The 15,797-nt window shown below is 45.3% G+C and overlaps 2 protein-coding genes across 3 annotated transcripts in view; both read right to left on the reverse strand.

Moving 5' to 3' along the window:
* The window catches only part of PER3 (period circadian regulator 3), a 36,988-nt gene extending 33,584 nt beyond the window's left edge, over window positions 1-3,404 (reverse strand). For both annotated transcript variants that reach the window (XM_080920730.1, XM_080920729.1), the window contains exons 1-4: window positions 2,906-3,404; window positions 2,283-2,428; window positions 1,424-1,539; window positions 55-256 (exon numbers count right to left, since the gene is read on the reverse strand). In XM_080920730.1, coding sequence (XP_080776856.1) covers window positions 55-256; window positions 1,424-1,539; window positions 2,283-2,428; window positions 2,906-3,030 — 589 coding nt within the window. In that variant the 5' untranslated portion in view covers window positions 3,031-3,404. The remainder of the gene's footprint in view (window positions 1-54; window positions 257-1,423; window positions 1,540-2,282; window positions 2,429-2,905) is intronic.
* A 1,985-nt stretch (window positions 3,405-5,389) lies between these two features.
* VAMP3 (vesicle associated membrane protein 3) lies at window positions 5,390-15,521 on the reverse strand. Its single transcript, XM_080921079.1, has 5 exons — window positions 15,453-15,521; window positions 13,737-13,818; window positions 8,616-8,774; window positions 7,899-7,950; window positions 5,390-6,950 (listed from the first exon to the last, which is right to left on the reverse strand). Coding segments are annotated over exons 1-5 (312 nt in total). The 5' UTR covers window positions 15,455-15,521; the 3' UTR covers window positions 5,390-6,933.
* Between the last annotated feature and the right edge of the window lie 276 nt (window positions 15,522-15,797).

Raw genomic sequence — 15,797 nt, forward strand, 5'->3', positions numbered from 1 at the left:
GTGAGAACAACCCAATCTTGGCGCAAGCCACTCAACCCAACGTTGGTCCCATACCTCTTTGGGTCCAGTTGTCCCAGAAAGGAAGCTGAGCTGGAGCAGTGTGAGCGTAGAACACCCCCACGTCTTGAGGGGCAAGCAGGTTGACAAAGTGCGAGCTCTTGAGGAAGCCTTTCTTAGAATTCAGGATCAAAGCAGCCTGTTCAGAAATGTGCACTAACCTTCCGGACAGGAACGAAAACACTGCCACAAAGGTGTCCTATGGGAAATATTTAAAACAGACACTTGAGGAACTTACAAACAATGCCCCTGCAAAGTATTCTCTACCACCATACGAGGCTCCCACCACACACACACACACACACACACACACACACACACACACACACACATCCACCCCTTGTAAAGAAAAAAAAGCTTCCTAAATAGTTTTCTCCAGCATACCTCTTAACAACTGTTATAAAAACTGTACCATGCTGTCTTGAAAGTCTAATCTCTGTGCCCAAAAGCCCACACCAACCTCCTTTTCTGCAAACTGTGCTCTCCACCAGGAGGGACTGTCTTCTTGCCAGCAATGCAGATTTTGGGCTTAAAGGCCAAGCTCAACATCTCCTCTTCCACAAAGCTGTCCTCGCCAGACCTCATTACATAAGAACTGCATCTCAGACCTGCTCTATTAGCTGCTAGCTCCCTTTATAATTAGCCACTGTGCTTCTCTGTCTAGACTTACTATGAAGATTTTAGAGAGTGAACGCTTTCTTAAACCCTGCTGTTTAAACACCTACGACATCACCGGGCATGTCGGTAGAATGAGCTGTTATGCGACACTACACATCTCCTGTGGTAGGACTATAAACACCATTAACAGGTGATGCTGGAGTCTAAACACCAAATGCAGGGATCTCCACCATCAACACGTACGAGGCTTAAGCACTCTGTCAACAAGAAGAGATTGAAAAATAGAAACAGACCACTGAAGTTCTCTTCAAAAATGTCACTCCAAAAAAAAAAAAAAAAAAAAAAAAAAAAAAAATGACACCTCAACTCACCTGGACTACAAAATCCAGCTTTTTAGAAGTAGGTATTGGAACTAAGAATGACATAAATGGAAAGGGACAATTTGGAGGTTAGAGTAAGATGCAGGACACTACTCTGCCACCTTCTGCTTGTTGTTTATTTTTCTTTGAGAGAATAGGGGATGCGAAGGGGAGGGAATTACCTGCCGGCTAAGCACAGGAACCTATGATACAGCACACGGTGCATCTACCTTCAGACAGGGACTCTGGTATGGGCAAGAGACTACACAGTGCCTTTTTAGAATTTCTGTTTTATTCCTCAGCGAAGCTGCCAGTGACTACTTTAACACCCAGAACCAGTTGTTAGGAAAAGTCACCCAGGGGAGACAGCAAAACTCAAGATCTCTTACTGTGTTCTTGGAAGTGTGTTCAGAAGCCAGAGAGGTCAGCTCCTCAACATTGTACACAGTCACTTCTGCCTGACGTGCTCCGTGTGGACTGAGACTCTGGAAAAATTCACTGTTTGCTAAGAAACACAGGGAGATAAACAGACAGTCCAGTGACAACGGTATCTGTAAGAAGCCATTTCTTAGCATATAAAGCTGGCACATTTCCTAAGATGAGGATACCTTATAGTGTGTTTCCCTCAAAACCAGGTGATTGTTTTTTGTTTGCATCAAGAACATGGTTAGTTATGCAAACTTAACACCCTGAGCTTTATGAATCCTGCCTGCCCTAGGTTACAAGGAGCAGGATTCATTTGAAGCTCTAAAGTGAGTTCATAAAAATCAGAGTTCACATATCCATATATTTGTTTTTTATGGAGGAAACACTAGAATTCACAAACTACCTACTTATCACAGACTGGAGGCAGTTTATGCCAGGGAAAGAGAAAACATTTGTTCTTTGATTTAGTCAATTTTTAATATACTGTCACTGAATTTCCAAAGTGTGTGCATGACCTGGGGGGCGGGGTGATACATGTATTTGCTCTGTAACCTCCACAGAAGGCAATGCTCCTTGAAAAAGTCTTCAGAGTTTTACTTAAACTGTTCAACTCTTAACTGTTGCAACAGACAGGCACAATATTGCATAGTTACTAAACTCTCAGACAAGTAACATTCTCCCAGCTTCTCAAACTTGGAAAGCCTAAATTACATCAGCTTTAGACTTGCTTGTCTTGGCTAAAGCTCACACCTCTTGAGACTGAAATCCCACTGTACATGAGTACTGGGCCCAGCGCCACCCTGGCCGCTACAACTCCTTTACCTTGCACACTATGTACACAGCGTAGGGCATAGTTAAGGGCGTCTAGGGTGCTGGGTTTACTGTGTCTCTCGGCTGGGAAATACTTTTTCATTTCTTGGACAACCATTATAAGTTCTTCAGCCATTCTGTTTCGGTCTTCACATTCACTAAATAGAAAATAAAAACAAAAAACAAGCAAAAAAAAAGAAAAAAAAAAAAAGAAAAAAAAAAAAAAAAAAAAAAAAAAAACCAAGCAAACAAACAAAAAAAACGGTAATGATGGAGACTTCGGGAATACCTGATTTTTAGTGATGTCTGGGAGCCTCAACTAGCCCAGGTCACAGGTTTAATGCCCTTTCTCTTCCAGATAGGGTACATTTTATACTTTCATTCTCCCTTCAGCCCCAACTCGTCCAATTAACTATTTTCTTCTTTCTTTCTGTACTCTGGTCATTTACTTTAGTAACATTCCCCCTCCCATCAATCCTCACTGAACTACTGAAAGTTCCCTTTCAGTTTGCCTCCCCCCCTACTCCATCCCCGGGGTCAGAAATACAATTAAAAAGTTGTAAATCCTGCTTTTCCCCCCATCCAGGGAAGGGCAATAAAACACAGAGGGTGGTGAGGAGGCTCCCTAGCGTCACCTGTGGCTGCTGTCCACGCAAATGCCCTGCAGAGGACCTTCCTGGCCAGAAGCCCCCTGGAGCCCCGGTCCCCTAGACTGGGGACAGTCGCTACCAGGCACTGTCGGGTCTCCACAGGGATCCATCCCGCCTGGCAGCCCTCAGCCTGCTTCTCTCAGTTTGCAGCTAGCAACCAAAACCGGCTTGTTTTGGTCCCTGCCATCGCCTTCGGGAAAGGCTGGTCGTCGACCACGCTCATCTGAGGGGCATTTTTCTCAGCATTTCCACAGAATCTGCTCAGGTGACGAGCTACATCGACAGCTCGACGCCGGAAGCGGGCTGGCCGGACCACCAGTGTGGCTCTCAGGGTGCGCGTTCAGCCCGCAACAACTTTTCCACCGTCCGTGCTGGAAAGCCGGCGGGCATCCAGAAACACCTAAGAGCGCAACGTCCGGGGTAACCGGGCGGAAGACTTAGGGAGCAGCGCCCGGCCGAGCGGGCTCGCAGGCGTCCCGCCAGCCGAGCACTCGCCGCGGCCCGCCACCCTGCAGAGCCTCGCCCACCCGGACAGTCGAGTCTCGAGGCCAGCCCCGTGCAGAGCTACCGCCGGCCCCGCCCCCCTGCGCGCCAGGGACCTGGCCCCGCCCCTTCCCTGCGCGATTGGCCACTGTTACTGGCCATGCGAGCTCCCATTGGTCAGAGGGCGGGGTCCAGGTCGGGCACCTCGGGGGTTACATAAGTGCGGGCGGGTGGGAGGGTGTAAAGGCTCCGGAGTACCTTACATAACGCGCGGGTCGGGCGAGGGCGGCTCTCGGCCAATCCCGGCCACGTTGGGGACGATGGGGCTGGGCCGCGCAAGTCTACTGCTGGTCTTCCCGGAGGCGGGGCCTTGGGCCTTGTCCGTCACGAGAGGGCGGGGTCTGCGCGGCCAACAGGTGAGTGGAACTCGTGGCACTTCTGGGTCTACAGGCCTTTGGGGCTCCCCGGTGCCCAAGAAACGCAGTGCTTTGGGGTTCCCATTGTTTTAATCTTTCCTAAACTTGCTTTCTCCCTCCCGCCAATATAGGCAACTGAACCCAGGTAGAATCCAACCGTATTTTCAGAAATTCAAGTTTAACTGGTAACTTCTCTGGCTGCCCTCAAGTTACAGGTTTATTTGGCAACAGGAGGAAGACAATATAAACGACGCTCCGTTTTCAAGGAAACAGCCGGGACGCTCATTGTACATAACTATCTCTACTGTTCAGAAAGGAAAGGTACAGGGCAGGGCTCTAGCCTTCTGCTGCCTGGATATATCAAGATTACACTCGGCAGTGGGTGGGGAGATAGATGGTGCAGTGCTTGACTGCCAAGCACCTAATGCTCTTCCATTGGATGGTTCCCAGGTACCCTCTATCAGATGTCTCACTGTGCTTGTAATTCCAGTTTTAGGGGACCCATGCCCTCGATTGAGACACCTGCACACGTACGCATGCGTGAATCCAGACATACAACACATAAGTAATAAAATCTTAAAAAACAAAACACATCTGCATTTGTTGGATGAATGAAAATGTCAAAGGAGAAGGGGAAAATGCCAAAGGGTGGGTATACACATTTCATATCAGACAAATGACCGATTTTCTAAAGTAAGTCTTTCTCTACCCTGGATCACTTTACTCCGGAGCTCTTCAAGAAACATTCATTGTACAAACACTGAGTGTACACGGGGGCAGGGGTTGTACTGAGGACAGGACCAAATTCTCTCATACTCAACATACAACACAGAATGTTGCCTCAAAGTCAAGAAAGCCTGAGATGCTGGTAAGAAATAAGCTAGTGGAATGGGAAGGACAGAGGTTACGGATGGAGGAAAGAGCCCTGGGAAATAGGCTGGATGATAAGGGGAACTGAATCTGAGTAATGCCTTTGGGGTGGGGGAAATGGGTGAACAGCACCACCCCTGGCAGGCCATCCTTGAGCAGAGCAGGTTAGTCATTAAGAACCTGAAGGGACGACGTGAGAACACGTGAGAAAGGGCCAGGTTGGGATGGAGCTTGTGCTTAAGAAAAAGTATTTACACTTGGGTTGCAAACATCAAAACCTATCTAGTCCAAGTTACATCGTTTGCAAGAGTGGGGGAATGAGGGGAAATGTATTCAGTGGAAGGCAGATATAGAAAAAAGCCACACATTTGGAACATCCCTAACCTCTCCAAGTTTACCTGGTTGATGGCTATGTAGTCTACCAGGGTCAGCTCTACAGATCACATCCAGAAGACCATATTTAAGAAACCCAATGGCCAGAAATCCTTTTTAAATATATATATTCATCTTATCAGTTCTGTTGCTCTAGAGAACCCTAAGACACAGAGATCTACAGCTACTCACAGGAATATGTGCCCCTAGGAGAATGGATAAGAAAAAAGGTAGTTTGTTGGGGGGGTTGGGGTAGGACATCAAGGGTCAGAAGTTTAGGACATGCATCAGGTGTATCCCCCACTCCACTCCAAGAAATGACACGGGATCGTGTTAATAAACAACTTTATTCTGGTCACATAGTGGGAACATTCCCAGCTAAATGCACAGAGAAGCGAGGTATTGCTGTGTTAATACAGGAGCCAATGAGTTACATGGGACAGAGTATGAGGAGACAGCACCAGTTGTGGGGTCAGACCAGGACAGAGGCCCTAGGCTGATATGGCAAGGCATGTTGTCAACATTTGTATTATTTCCGTAATGTTAGGGAACAGATAAAAAGCTAGAAGCAGACTCTATGGTATCTTGACTAATGCTGCTTTGCACACGAACAGAGGTTTCAGGACATTCTAGTGGCACTCCACAGGCTTGCCCCTCATCACTTCCTCAAATTCATCCACTCCCTGAACTCCCATCTTTAAACCAAACCTTGATGAAAGCCTCATATAAACAAAGAAATTGTTTCAGACAGCAATGGCTACATCCTAAGAGCAACAGGCATCTGTTTAGCTATCCTCTAGGAGTGACCGATGCTTCCCCTCAAGCATAATACAGAGGATGAGGGGAAGCAGCAAAGTCTTCCAGAACCCTCTGTGCAGACTGATGCCTTTGAGAGGCTGCACAGCTGCTGCTCACAGGACACTAGGACCACAGCCTAGTTCAGTCTGCAAACCGCTGGCTAAATATCTTGTCTACAGGTGTGATCTGAGCTCACCTCTATAGCTCTAGGAAAGAAACCAAATCAGAATGAAGCCTTATCTCCAGCATTCCACAGGAAGGACTGTCAAGATGTTGTCAGCTCACACAGTATTAACATTTTTTCTTTAAGGGCACCTTGAGTTACATTTGGCACTTACTTAAATTTATCTACAAGGGGCAAACTTATGGATGATTTATTTGTATTTAACTTTTGGCAAAATAGAAACTTTGGTCATAGTCCTATAAAAACATCTTGAAGGGTTATTTCTGATTAAAATACTATCTTAGAAGTGATACACAACAAGAAAGGAGAAAGTAAACATCTTCATATCTAACTAAGAGCAGGAGCTCTTCACCAGCATCTTAAATACAGAGGGAGTCAGTAGTGCTTACAAATGGAGGCTACTCTTAATGAATAGTTACCTAGTTATCAAAATAAGGCACACCCTGCAGTTGTCACTGATTTCTGCTAGGCAGTAGTGTTCTTCTTGGAAGGTCCAAGTTGGGAATCTAATTACCCAAAGGTTTAAAATGTGGTTTTGAAGTTGATGTCAGATGTAAGGACAACTGACTTGAACAAAATCCCCTTCCTGGAATCCACAGGTCATCAGTGACAACATCCACCTAGATCTCATCACTCTGAAACACACAAGTCCTCTTTCCCAGCCCATAAATCTGTAAAGGCACTGTGCAAAATATGGGCAGGGTATGTCACACCTCCAGTTTGGAGTGCATATAAAAAAGGCACATTTTCTAGGCACTGAACTGTATGTAAACTAACAAAAATAATCATTTGGAAAAAAACAATAGGTAAGCTCGATAACACAGCTGGTTCTAAGTAGAAAGTCTCCAAGAAGATCCTGAACTTCGGGCTTCAGTTTCATCTGTTCTTCATTAAGAGACACACCACACTAAGAGGCAGGGAAAATTTAGAGACAATGAAAAGGGCAGTTTAGTCTTTCTGTGTAGATACTCAGAGGTATTTCTATTGTCTAAACAGGGACAAAGAGAAACTGACTTGGCCAGTTTTCTACTGGTAGATTCTTTACATGCTACAGGGTTCTGAGGAAGACTGAAATAAAAAGAAAAGGAAATACCTACTAACATGAACTAGCAAAGAAAGGCATGCTTTGCTAGGATGTTCCACAGGTTGAACTGAAAATAGAATGAATTCTAATATACAGCCACAGCAGTGGGGGTAGTAGCTATGTGCACACTATATACATTACTTACATAATTACCATTTCTGTTCTCTTATGCCAGGTACTTTCTTATATAGTAACCAGGTTTGTCTTAACAACACAAGGTGGACACCATTACTATCTTCATTTTATTCATGAGGACACTGAGTTCTAGACCCAACAGCTTGCCCAAGGCCACAGAACCTCTACTACAGGTAGTAGAGCTGGGATGGATCAATGTAGTCTCAGCTAATCACTACATTCCTCAATAGAAAACAGACTAAAATTGCATAGGAGAAAAAACTGACCAGACAGTGGGAATGAGATTTGCTATTCTTAAAAGGGTGAATGCACCCACCCACCCATCTCTCTAAACAAAACAGCAGACTTTACAAATTGAGTTTTTTGTTTTTTTTTTTTACTAAAAACTCAAATATTTGAGGGTCATTTTTTTCTTTTTTCTTTTTGGCCATGCCTATAATCCTAGCACTTAAAATGTTGAGGCAGGAAGATCACAAGTTCAAGGTCAGCCTGGTTAAACACTGAGACCCTGCCTCAAACTTCTCTCAATACCACCATCTCAAAACACCCATTTGGTAAAGAACAATATTTAAACCTTGGACTGAATCTACCCTTTGCTTCTGCACAGGCAAACATCTATGACCATGGGTAACTCACCGATAATGATGATGACAATAATCACCAGGACACTGATCCCTATCGCCCACATCTGCAACGAGAGATCCATTTAACATTGCAAAACAGTGTTTGCAGCAACAGATAGTGTGAAGTAATTTATATCATTTCTAAAGCCAAAATTTTATACTTTCAGTTAAGGCCTGAAATTTAGTTATGGGCTTTCAGAAGTATACTGCAATCCTCTGACCCCTGGAAAGACACACATTTCCACACAGGCTCCTGATCTTGTTCCATCATCTCAGAGTGTCCCTTGTAAACAAAGGACAACAGGAAGTTGTCTAATATCAGATCACAGACATTTTCATTTGCTAAGTCTGCTTTGGGCAACACTCACATGTTGCTTTCTCCTCTTGTTGAACGTGGTGAGATTTCTTAGCATTTAACTTTTGGAATTGGAGCCAGAAAGGGCAGCAAACTGAGCATCAAAGCCAACACCTCCTATCAGTGTGTCCTCGGAAACCGGAGCTGGGGTCTACTGCCCATGACTGCTTTGGGCAGTCTGATTCTGCATGTTTTCTAATTTTAGCCACAAAACATGGGATTAGATTCCCAGCTGAGGGCAAGGAAAAGAGATGTAGACTCACAGTTGGCCCAGGCTCTACCCACTACCAAGAGTCACCAAATACAGCCATGTGCCTGAGCAACGCTTGGGGACTGGGGAGGGCCCGCTGAGAAGGTCTGTCAGGACAGCATCACCTTGCAGTTCTTCCACCAGTACTTTCTCTTGAGCTTGGCAGCACTTGTCTCAAACTGCGAGGCCCCTGCCTGCAGTGCATCTGCGCGGTCATCTAGCTCCGAGAGCTTCTGGTCTCTTTCCAACACCTTATCCACATTGACTCTCATGATGTCAACCACCTAAATGGACATGCTCACAGTTACACAAACAGGAGAGGAAGAACAAAACTCCACATGAAATCTATGGATACTTTGTATTTTTTCCAGATCAGTACTTTATTATGTTGAGCTAAACTTTCACTTAAAAAGGAAGCCCAGGCCTTTGTGGTAAATCCACTCAGCAAATCAGGAATAGAAGGGAACTTCAATAACGGGGGGAAACCCACATTAGTCTCACATGCTATGGTGAGAGACTCGACCTCCTTCTATGATCTGAAGCAGAACAGGGTGCTTCACTTTCATGGCTGTTCAACACTGCACTGGCAGTCCTGCTTAGGGCAATCAGTCAAGGGAAGAAAGGCATCCGGGCTGGAAAGGAAGAGTAAACTATGCCACATGTAAGAAGGCTGGTTCAATGACTCATCAGGTAAAGTTCCTGTTGTCAGCTCTAATGACCTGAGCTCAATCTCTGGGACCCACATGGTGAAACAGGAAAACCAGCTTCTGCATGTTGTCTTCTGACCTCTGCGTGTGGTGGATGTATTGTGTTTTCCCATCACCAATTATTTTTAGGGCCAGATCTGTGCCCGTCAGTAATTCCTACACTCTCAAGGCAAGATGAGAGGTGGAGACAGGAGAATCAGCTGATGTTCATGGGCCAGTTAGCCCTGCATTTCACAGCACAGCATGGCAGAAACGAGGCATCGCCTTAACACGGTAGAAGAGAACCAACTTCAAGAAAGTTGACCTCTGACCTCCGACACATATGCCATAGCATATCTGTGCCTGCTGAATGAAGTACCTTACCTCTTCAGCACACACAACAGCACTCACATACGAGCATGCACACACAAATACCCACTAAATAAAAATATTTAATAGGATTATTATAATCTACAATGAATAAATTCAGTCGAGCTGCAGCATTTAAGATAAATACATATTAGTTGCTTTGCTTCATGCCAGCAATGAGCAATTCAAAAAACGCAAAATAAAATTACAAGCAGTTAATTGAGGAGCTGGAAGACTTGCAGAATAGAGAAACTATACATCGGACTGAGTGGCAGCTCAGTGGATAAAGGGCTTGCTACACAACATGAGGATCTGAGTTTGGATGTGCAATGCTCACAGAAGAGAACAGGTGTGGCAGTCTGCTCCTGTGACTGCAGCACTGGGGGAGGCAGGGAGAGGAGGATCCCAGAGACTCACTGGTCAACTAGTTTAGTCAACAGATGAGTTATGGGTTCAGTGTAGGACCCTGTCTCAAAAATTAAGGTGTGAAAAAAAAACAGAAGAAAATTTCTATTTTGACCTCTGGTCACCATAGGTGTACATATGTAGACACATGCATATGCTTCACCCATTCACAAAAGAGAAGCCAAAACAATACAGAACACTGCTCTAAACTGCTCTAAACTGGGCACAATAGCACATACCTGCCATTTGGGAGGCTAAGGCAACACACACACACACACACACACACACACACACACACACGCACGCACGCACACACACACACACACACACACACACACACACACACACACGCACAGTGGGGTGGGGAGAAGAATTAAAGTATTAATAAGGGGAAGATCCATGTTGGCACATTGGAAGACTCAATGCTGTGGAAATGGCAGTACTCCTAGAGTGACCTACAGAATCAATATAATCCCAACAGCTCTGTTTCCCTCAGAAAGACTGTCATGTAACTCCCACTCCACTGGCTCTTTTCACATGTAAGCTCAAAGAAGAACTGAGAATAAGTAAACCAATACTGAAAGAGTTACAATAGTCATTTCAAAACTCACCACAAAGCTAGAATAATCAAAACTGTGGTACTGGCACAGGGGAAGATGAAGACCAGTGAGAAAGAACTGAAAACCTGGAAATCTGCTTAAACATTTATAGCCAGTTAAACTGGTTTATTTATTGGTTGATCTATTTTGGTGCTGGGAATGCTTATACAGGTTAGCCAGGTGCTCTACCACTGAGCAACACTTTCAGCCTGCCAACTAACTCCCAAAAGGATGCTACGATCAACAAATGAAGAAAAAATATTCTTTTCAACAACCTAATAGTCAGACAGACCTGTGAGCTAAGGTTAAGTGCTAAGACTATAAAAACTCTTAGGAGAAAAACGTAGGGCTTTGCAGCTTGTTTAAGGTTTCTATTGCTGTGCTAGAACACCAGGACCCAAGGCAAGTTCAGGCCAAAAAGGCTCATTTCATCTTACAGTTTGTAGTCCAACATCCAGGGATGTCAAGGCAGAAACTGAGGAATGCTGGGTGGACTTGCTCCCCATGGCTTGCTCGGCCTGTTTTTTTCATCCAGGACACTTTACAAGAGGAAGTTGGGTATCTCACATCAATCCTCAAACAAGGAACTTAGGGGAATTAGGTAGGGGTATTTTCTCAATCAAGGTTCCCTTTTCTAAAATGACCCTAGCTGATGTTGAGTTGACATAAAACTAGCCAGCACACAACTTCAGGCTTGGTTCTGGACTCTTAGATTTGATATCAAAAGCAAGAGCAACAAAAGAAAAAATTCAAGTAATTAAAGAGATAAAATGGACTTTATACTATAAAAAACATGAAACCCAACCAATCCAGAGGATGGAAATATTTATGAACTACATCTCTGATAAATGTGAGATATGAAGAATACATAAAGAGCCTTACAAGTTAATGAAGAAGTATGTATGAGAAATATAACTTTAATCCTAGAACGTGGGAGGCAGAGACAAGTTCAACAGTAGCCTGGGCTATATAGTGAGTCTCAGGTTAGCCTGAGCTATATAATAAAACCCTGTCTCAAAAGGGGGTAAAGGACTTGAATAGTTACCCCTTCAGAGACACGCAGATGGTCAATATACTCCAGAAAGATCACTAATTAATCAAATCATTAATTAATTCAAAAACCATAAGGAGATACCACCACCTGTTTGCTAGGATGGCTGCAGCCCCAAACTCAGAGCAACAGGACACAGGACACTGCTGCCAGAATGTAAGCTGCTGTAGGAAACCACAGGCTAAGTAAGCTGCCATACAGTTACTGTATGAACGAGAAAGGTCCACACCCAAATGGAACAGAAATTAAAACACATTTAAGATCTGGCTCCTGGATTTTACGGCAACATTACAGCAGCAGAGAGGTTGGAATAGCTCAGTTACCCACCAAGTATGACTAGATAACAAATCATGGCTTATTCAGATCATGAACAATCACTCAGCCAAAACAGGGAATAGGGTGCCAGCATAGACCATAACCACAAACATGGAACACATGGAGGAGAGAGAAGCCTAACACTGACCCTAGAACATGCTACACCTGGAATCAGCAAACCTAAAGAAACAGCCGACTACAGGTTACCAGGCAACCAGGAGAACCAGGGGTGAGTGACTATGAAATGAGTTCAGGGTGCTTCTCAGCAGGGACAAGAGAGCCCTGAGGGCAGGAAGAGAGATGGCTGTGTAATTCACTGAATATACTGAATATACACTAAATGGGAGACTTTCAAAAATGCTTAATTGTATGTTAAAGGAATTTCTCCTCATAGAATGAAAACTAGATTCAGTTTAAATTTTCTTTAATTTCTAAAAAGGATAAAATTTGAGTTTTTAAATGACAGAGTTAGTGTAAAAGCCTAAAATGTTCAGAATTAAGTTCACAAAGAAACCATCATGACAATTTCTTACTGTATGATCTAATAGTATCTAAGATAACTAGGGTTAGGACAGCTAAAGGCAGAAAGACTGTGCCAGGTGGTGACAGCACATGCCTTCACTCCCAGCACTCAGGAGGCAGAGGCAGGTGGATCTGAGTTTGAGGCCAGACTGGTTTATAATGTGAGTTCCAGGGCAGCTGGGACTACAGAGAACCCCTGTCTGGAAGGTATGTATGTCTGTCTATATGTATGTGTTTACGTACATATGTATGTGTATAGGTAGGGATATGGTTCAATGTGGGTTTAGTTCCCAGCACCAATAAAGCAGCTGACAACCTTCTATAAGTCTAGTTCCAAGGGTTTTGGTGTCTTTTTCTGGCCTCTGCAGAAACTTCTCGTTGTTCATGCGTGCACACATACACACACAGTACACACAGTACACATATACACAGGCAAAAAACTCATACAATTAAATCTTAATAAAAAGAATATGGAAGTAGTGGTCTGCGTTTCTCACAGGATCCTCAGTGTGGTTCTACATGTACACACCCAAACAAAAGATACAAGACTCCGCTAGCTCAAGAATTCCAGAGAGAGAAGGGAGTACTATGGTCCTTCAACAAGTATCAGAGAAAGCTTCTATAAACAACTGCCTATATGAAGTAAGGAATAAACCCTGATATAAGGCACACAACAATTTTGAAACAAAACCAAACCCAGATCAGAAAGACTTGTTCCTGGCTTGAGCAATCCAATTACCCCATCTTACAGGTGGCTCTGGGAACAAGCTTTCAGATACGTTTAGGTTTGTGATTTGATAGTAGAAAAATAGCTTGAGACCAGGAAGAGTCTCCTTTGTGCTTAGAAGATGGCTTCTAGAATAATCAGGCAAAATACTTATATACATACAATAAAAATAAATCTCCAAAAAAAAAAAAAAAAAAAAGAATATGGGAATACTGGTCTGAATTTCTCACAGAATCTTTATACTATTGCCCTGCAAATACACATTTAGAAAGATGACTTTTGACAGTAAAAATTTATGCTCACATATCCATGATGCTTTTATCCCCAAACATTTAAAAACATTAATTACATGTGTGTCTGTGTGGGAGTGTGTGAAGGTGCATGCAGGTACCCTTGGAGTCAGTTGCAGGCGGTTTCGTGGTCCAAATGACAGTGCTTGGGATCTAGGTTGATCCTCTCCCAGAACAAGTGAGTGTTCTTTTAACCCCTGAGACATCTTTCTAGCTCTGATGACTCTTTCTAAATAAAATTCTAGAGAATCGCCACGTTGGTTTGAAACTTTGGAGCAGTACCTCATCTACTTGGTTTTGTGTCTGCTGGAGTCTTCGATTACTGCCAGTGGCAGCACTGGAGCCTGAAGGCACAGCCGTAGACCTGAAAGGTGTAAGTCACAAGTATGAGTACATTACGGTCCCCAGTGCACCTGACGAGGCAAACATCCCCAATCCCCTACCACGACACAGGAGGTGGACACATGAGCCTCGGAAGCCTGAGGGACAGCTCACCTGATACATGCAGTACTGGACAAGGGATACTATCTCCAATAAGGTGGAAAGCAAGAACTGCCATGTAAGGCTGCTCTCAAGTATACTGTGGCACGTTCATGTGTATAAACTGTTACGTTGGGACTCAGTCTTATCAACTCCTATACTGCAATTATTTCTTAAAAGTCCTGCAGTCGAAAATAAAGACACTAATTGTGTTTTTATAATCCCTCAATAATTCTTAAGACGGTATCACTTGATAATGACCAGAGTTTAACAAGATCTGTTTTGTGTCAATGAAGTGCTTTGTTGTTTTTTTTTAAACTTGTTTTAAGACGCACAGATGCTTAAAGGCACTCAGCAGTCTTCTTATCTTTTTGTTGTGGCAAGGACTGTCTTATGGTTAGGAACAATCACAGAACAACCAACGTGGAGACGTAGGTTCCAAGTGCACCAGAAGGGTCTGTGTGAATGGGAAAGTGGCTGAAGCAACTGTCTCTGTGGGAAAATCATTCATCTCCCGTAGGTTCAGTGAGTCCATGTTTTCACTCCCACTTTTCACGAGTACTCTGGCCTTTAAGTCCTTATTGCCTCCATTAAACCCTTCTGTATCTAAAACAGTGCCCAACCTGTGCTTTCCTATACAACTGTCACCCTAGGGTTGACTCAACAGTTCTTTTTAAGTACATCACCAAGGACACTACACTAATGGCTGTCTCATAGAACTCAGGGCCCGAAAGTTAAACAGTTAAGGGCCGCGCTCTGGAAGCACTATGCATGTATTTTTTTATGTCCTCTTTGAAGCCTAGTAACTCTCTCAAGGGGATACTATCCTTCTCATCTTATGAAACATGCAGCTGGCTGAAGTGAAGCCAGGTCCAATTTGATTCTCTTGAGTCCGTACACTGCCATTTGCACAGATGTCTGACCAGGTACATCTTAAATGGTGACAACTTCGAGTAGAAGAATTCATATACATCAATTCCCACTGAATGTTACTGTTAGAAAGCAATTTTTAAAAGAAGGGTGTGTTTGCTTAAAACAAAAGTCAAAGCCACTGCCAAACTGCGTTGGGAGAGCGGCAGCTCTTCCGAGGACGCCAAACGCCGCTCCACCGCGGGCTGGGCCTCCGCTCCCCGCCACCTCCTGGTCTCCCGCTCCTGCCGGACCCCACCGCGCAGAGCGAGCGCTCACGGTCGCCCCGCCCCTCCCGAGGAAGAAGCCTCCGGGTGTGGCGGCCGCTTCCTCCGTCAGCCGGTGCCCCCATCCCCGCCCTTCCGCGTCTGCCCGCCGGCCGCGGGGCACTCGGGGACGTCGCGGCGCCACTCGTCCCGCAGCGTCCGGGGGCAGAGTGCACCGCGGGGCCGCCGCCCACTTCAGGCCCCGGGACGCTGCGCGGAAGCCCGCGAGGCTTCCATTCGAGTCCGAGTGCCAAGCAGCGGCCACCGCGCCTGAAGCGGGTCCCAGGAGTGGGCCACCGTCCCCGGAGCCTGCCTCCGCCTCGCGGCGCAGCGCGTCACTCACATTTTGGCGGCGGCGGTGAATGGCCCAGGGTCGGTGGACTTGTTCGGTCGGCAACAGAGGCTGAGGAGATGGGCGGGGCCGTAGTGACGTCAAGAGCAGGGGCCGGACCGGAACCGGCGATGCGCTCTCAGCCGCCGAGGGCGCGCCGGAAATGGGCGGGACGGGCGCAACAAGGGTTGTAACCTCCGGGCTGACCAGAGTGGGAGGGGCCAGAGCTTGCGCTGAAGTAGCGCCGGCGCTGAAGAGTGGGCGGGCGTTCTCGGTGGACAAGTGGGCGGGGCCAGAGCGCGGCGCCTGCGCCTTTGGGCTGGGCTCTTCTGCTGCCAAGGAATCCTAGCAGCTTCC

The sequence above is a fragment of the Micromys minutus genome (assembly GCF_963924665.1).
Source record: "Micromys minutus genome assembly, chromosome: 9".
NCBI lineage: Eukaryota > Metazoa > Chordata > Mammalia > Rodentia > Muridae > Micromys > Micromys minutus.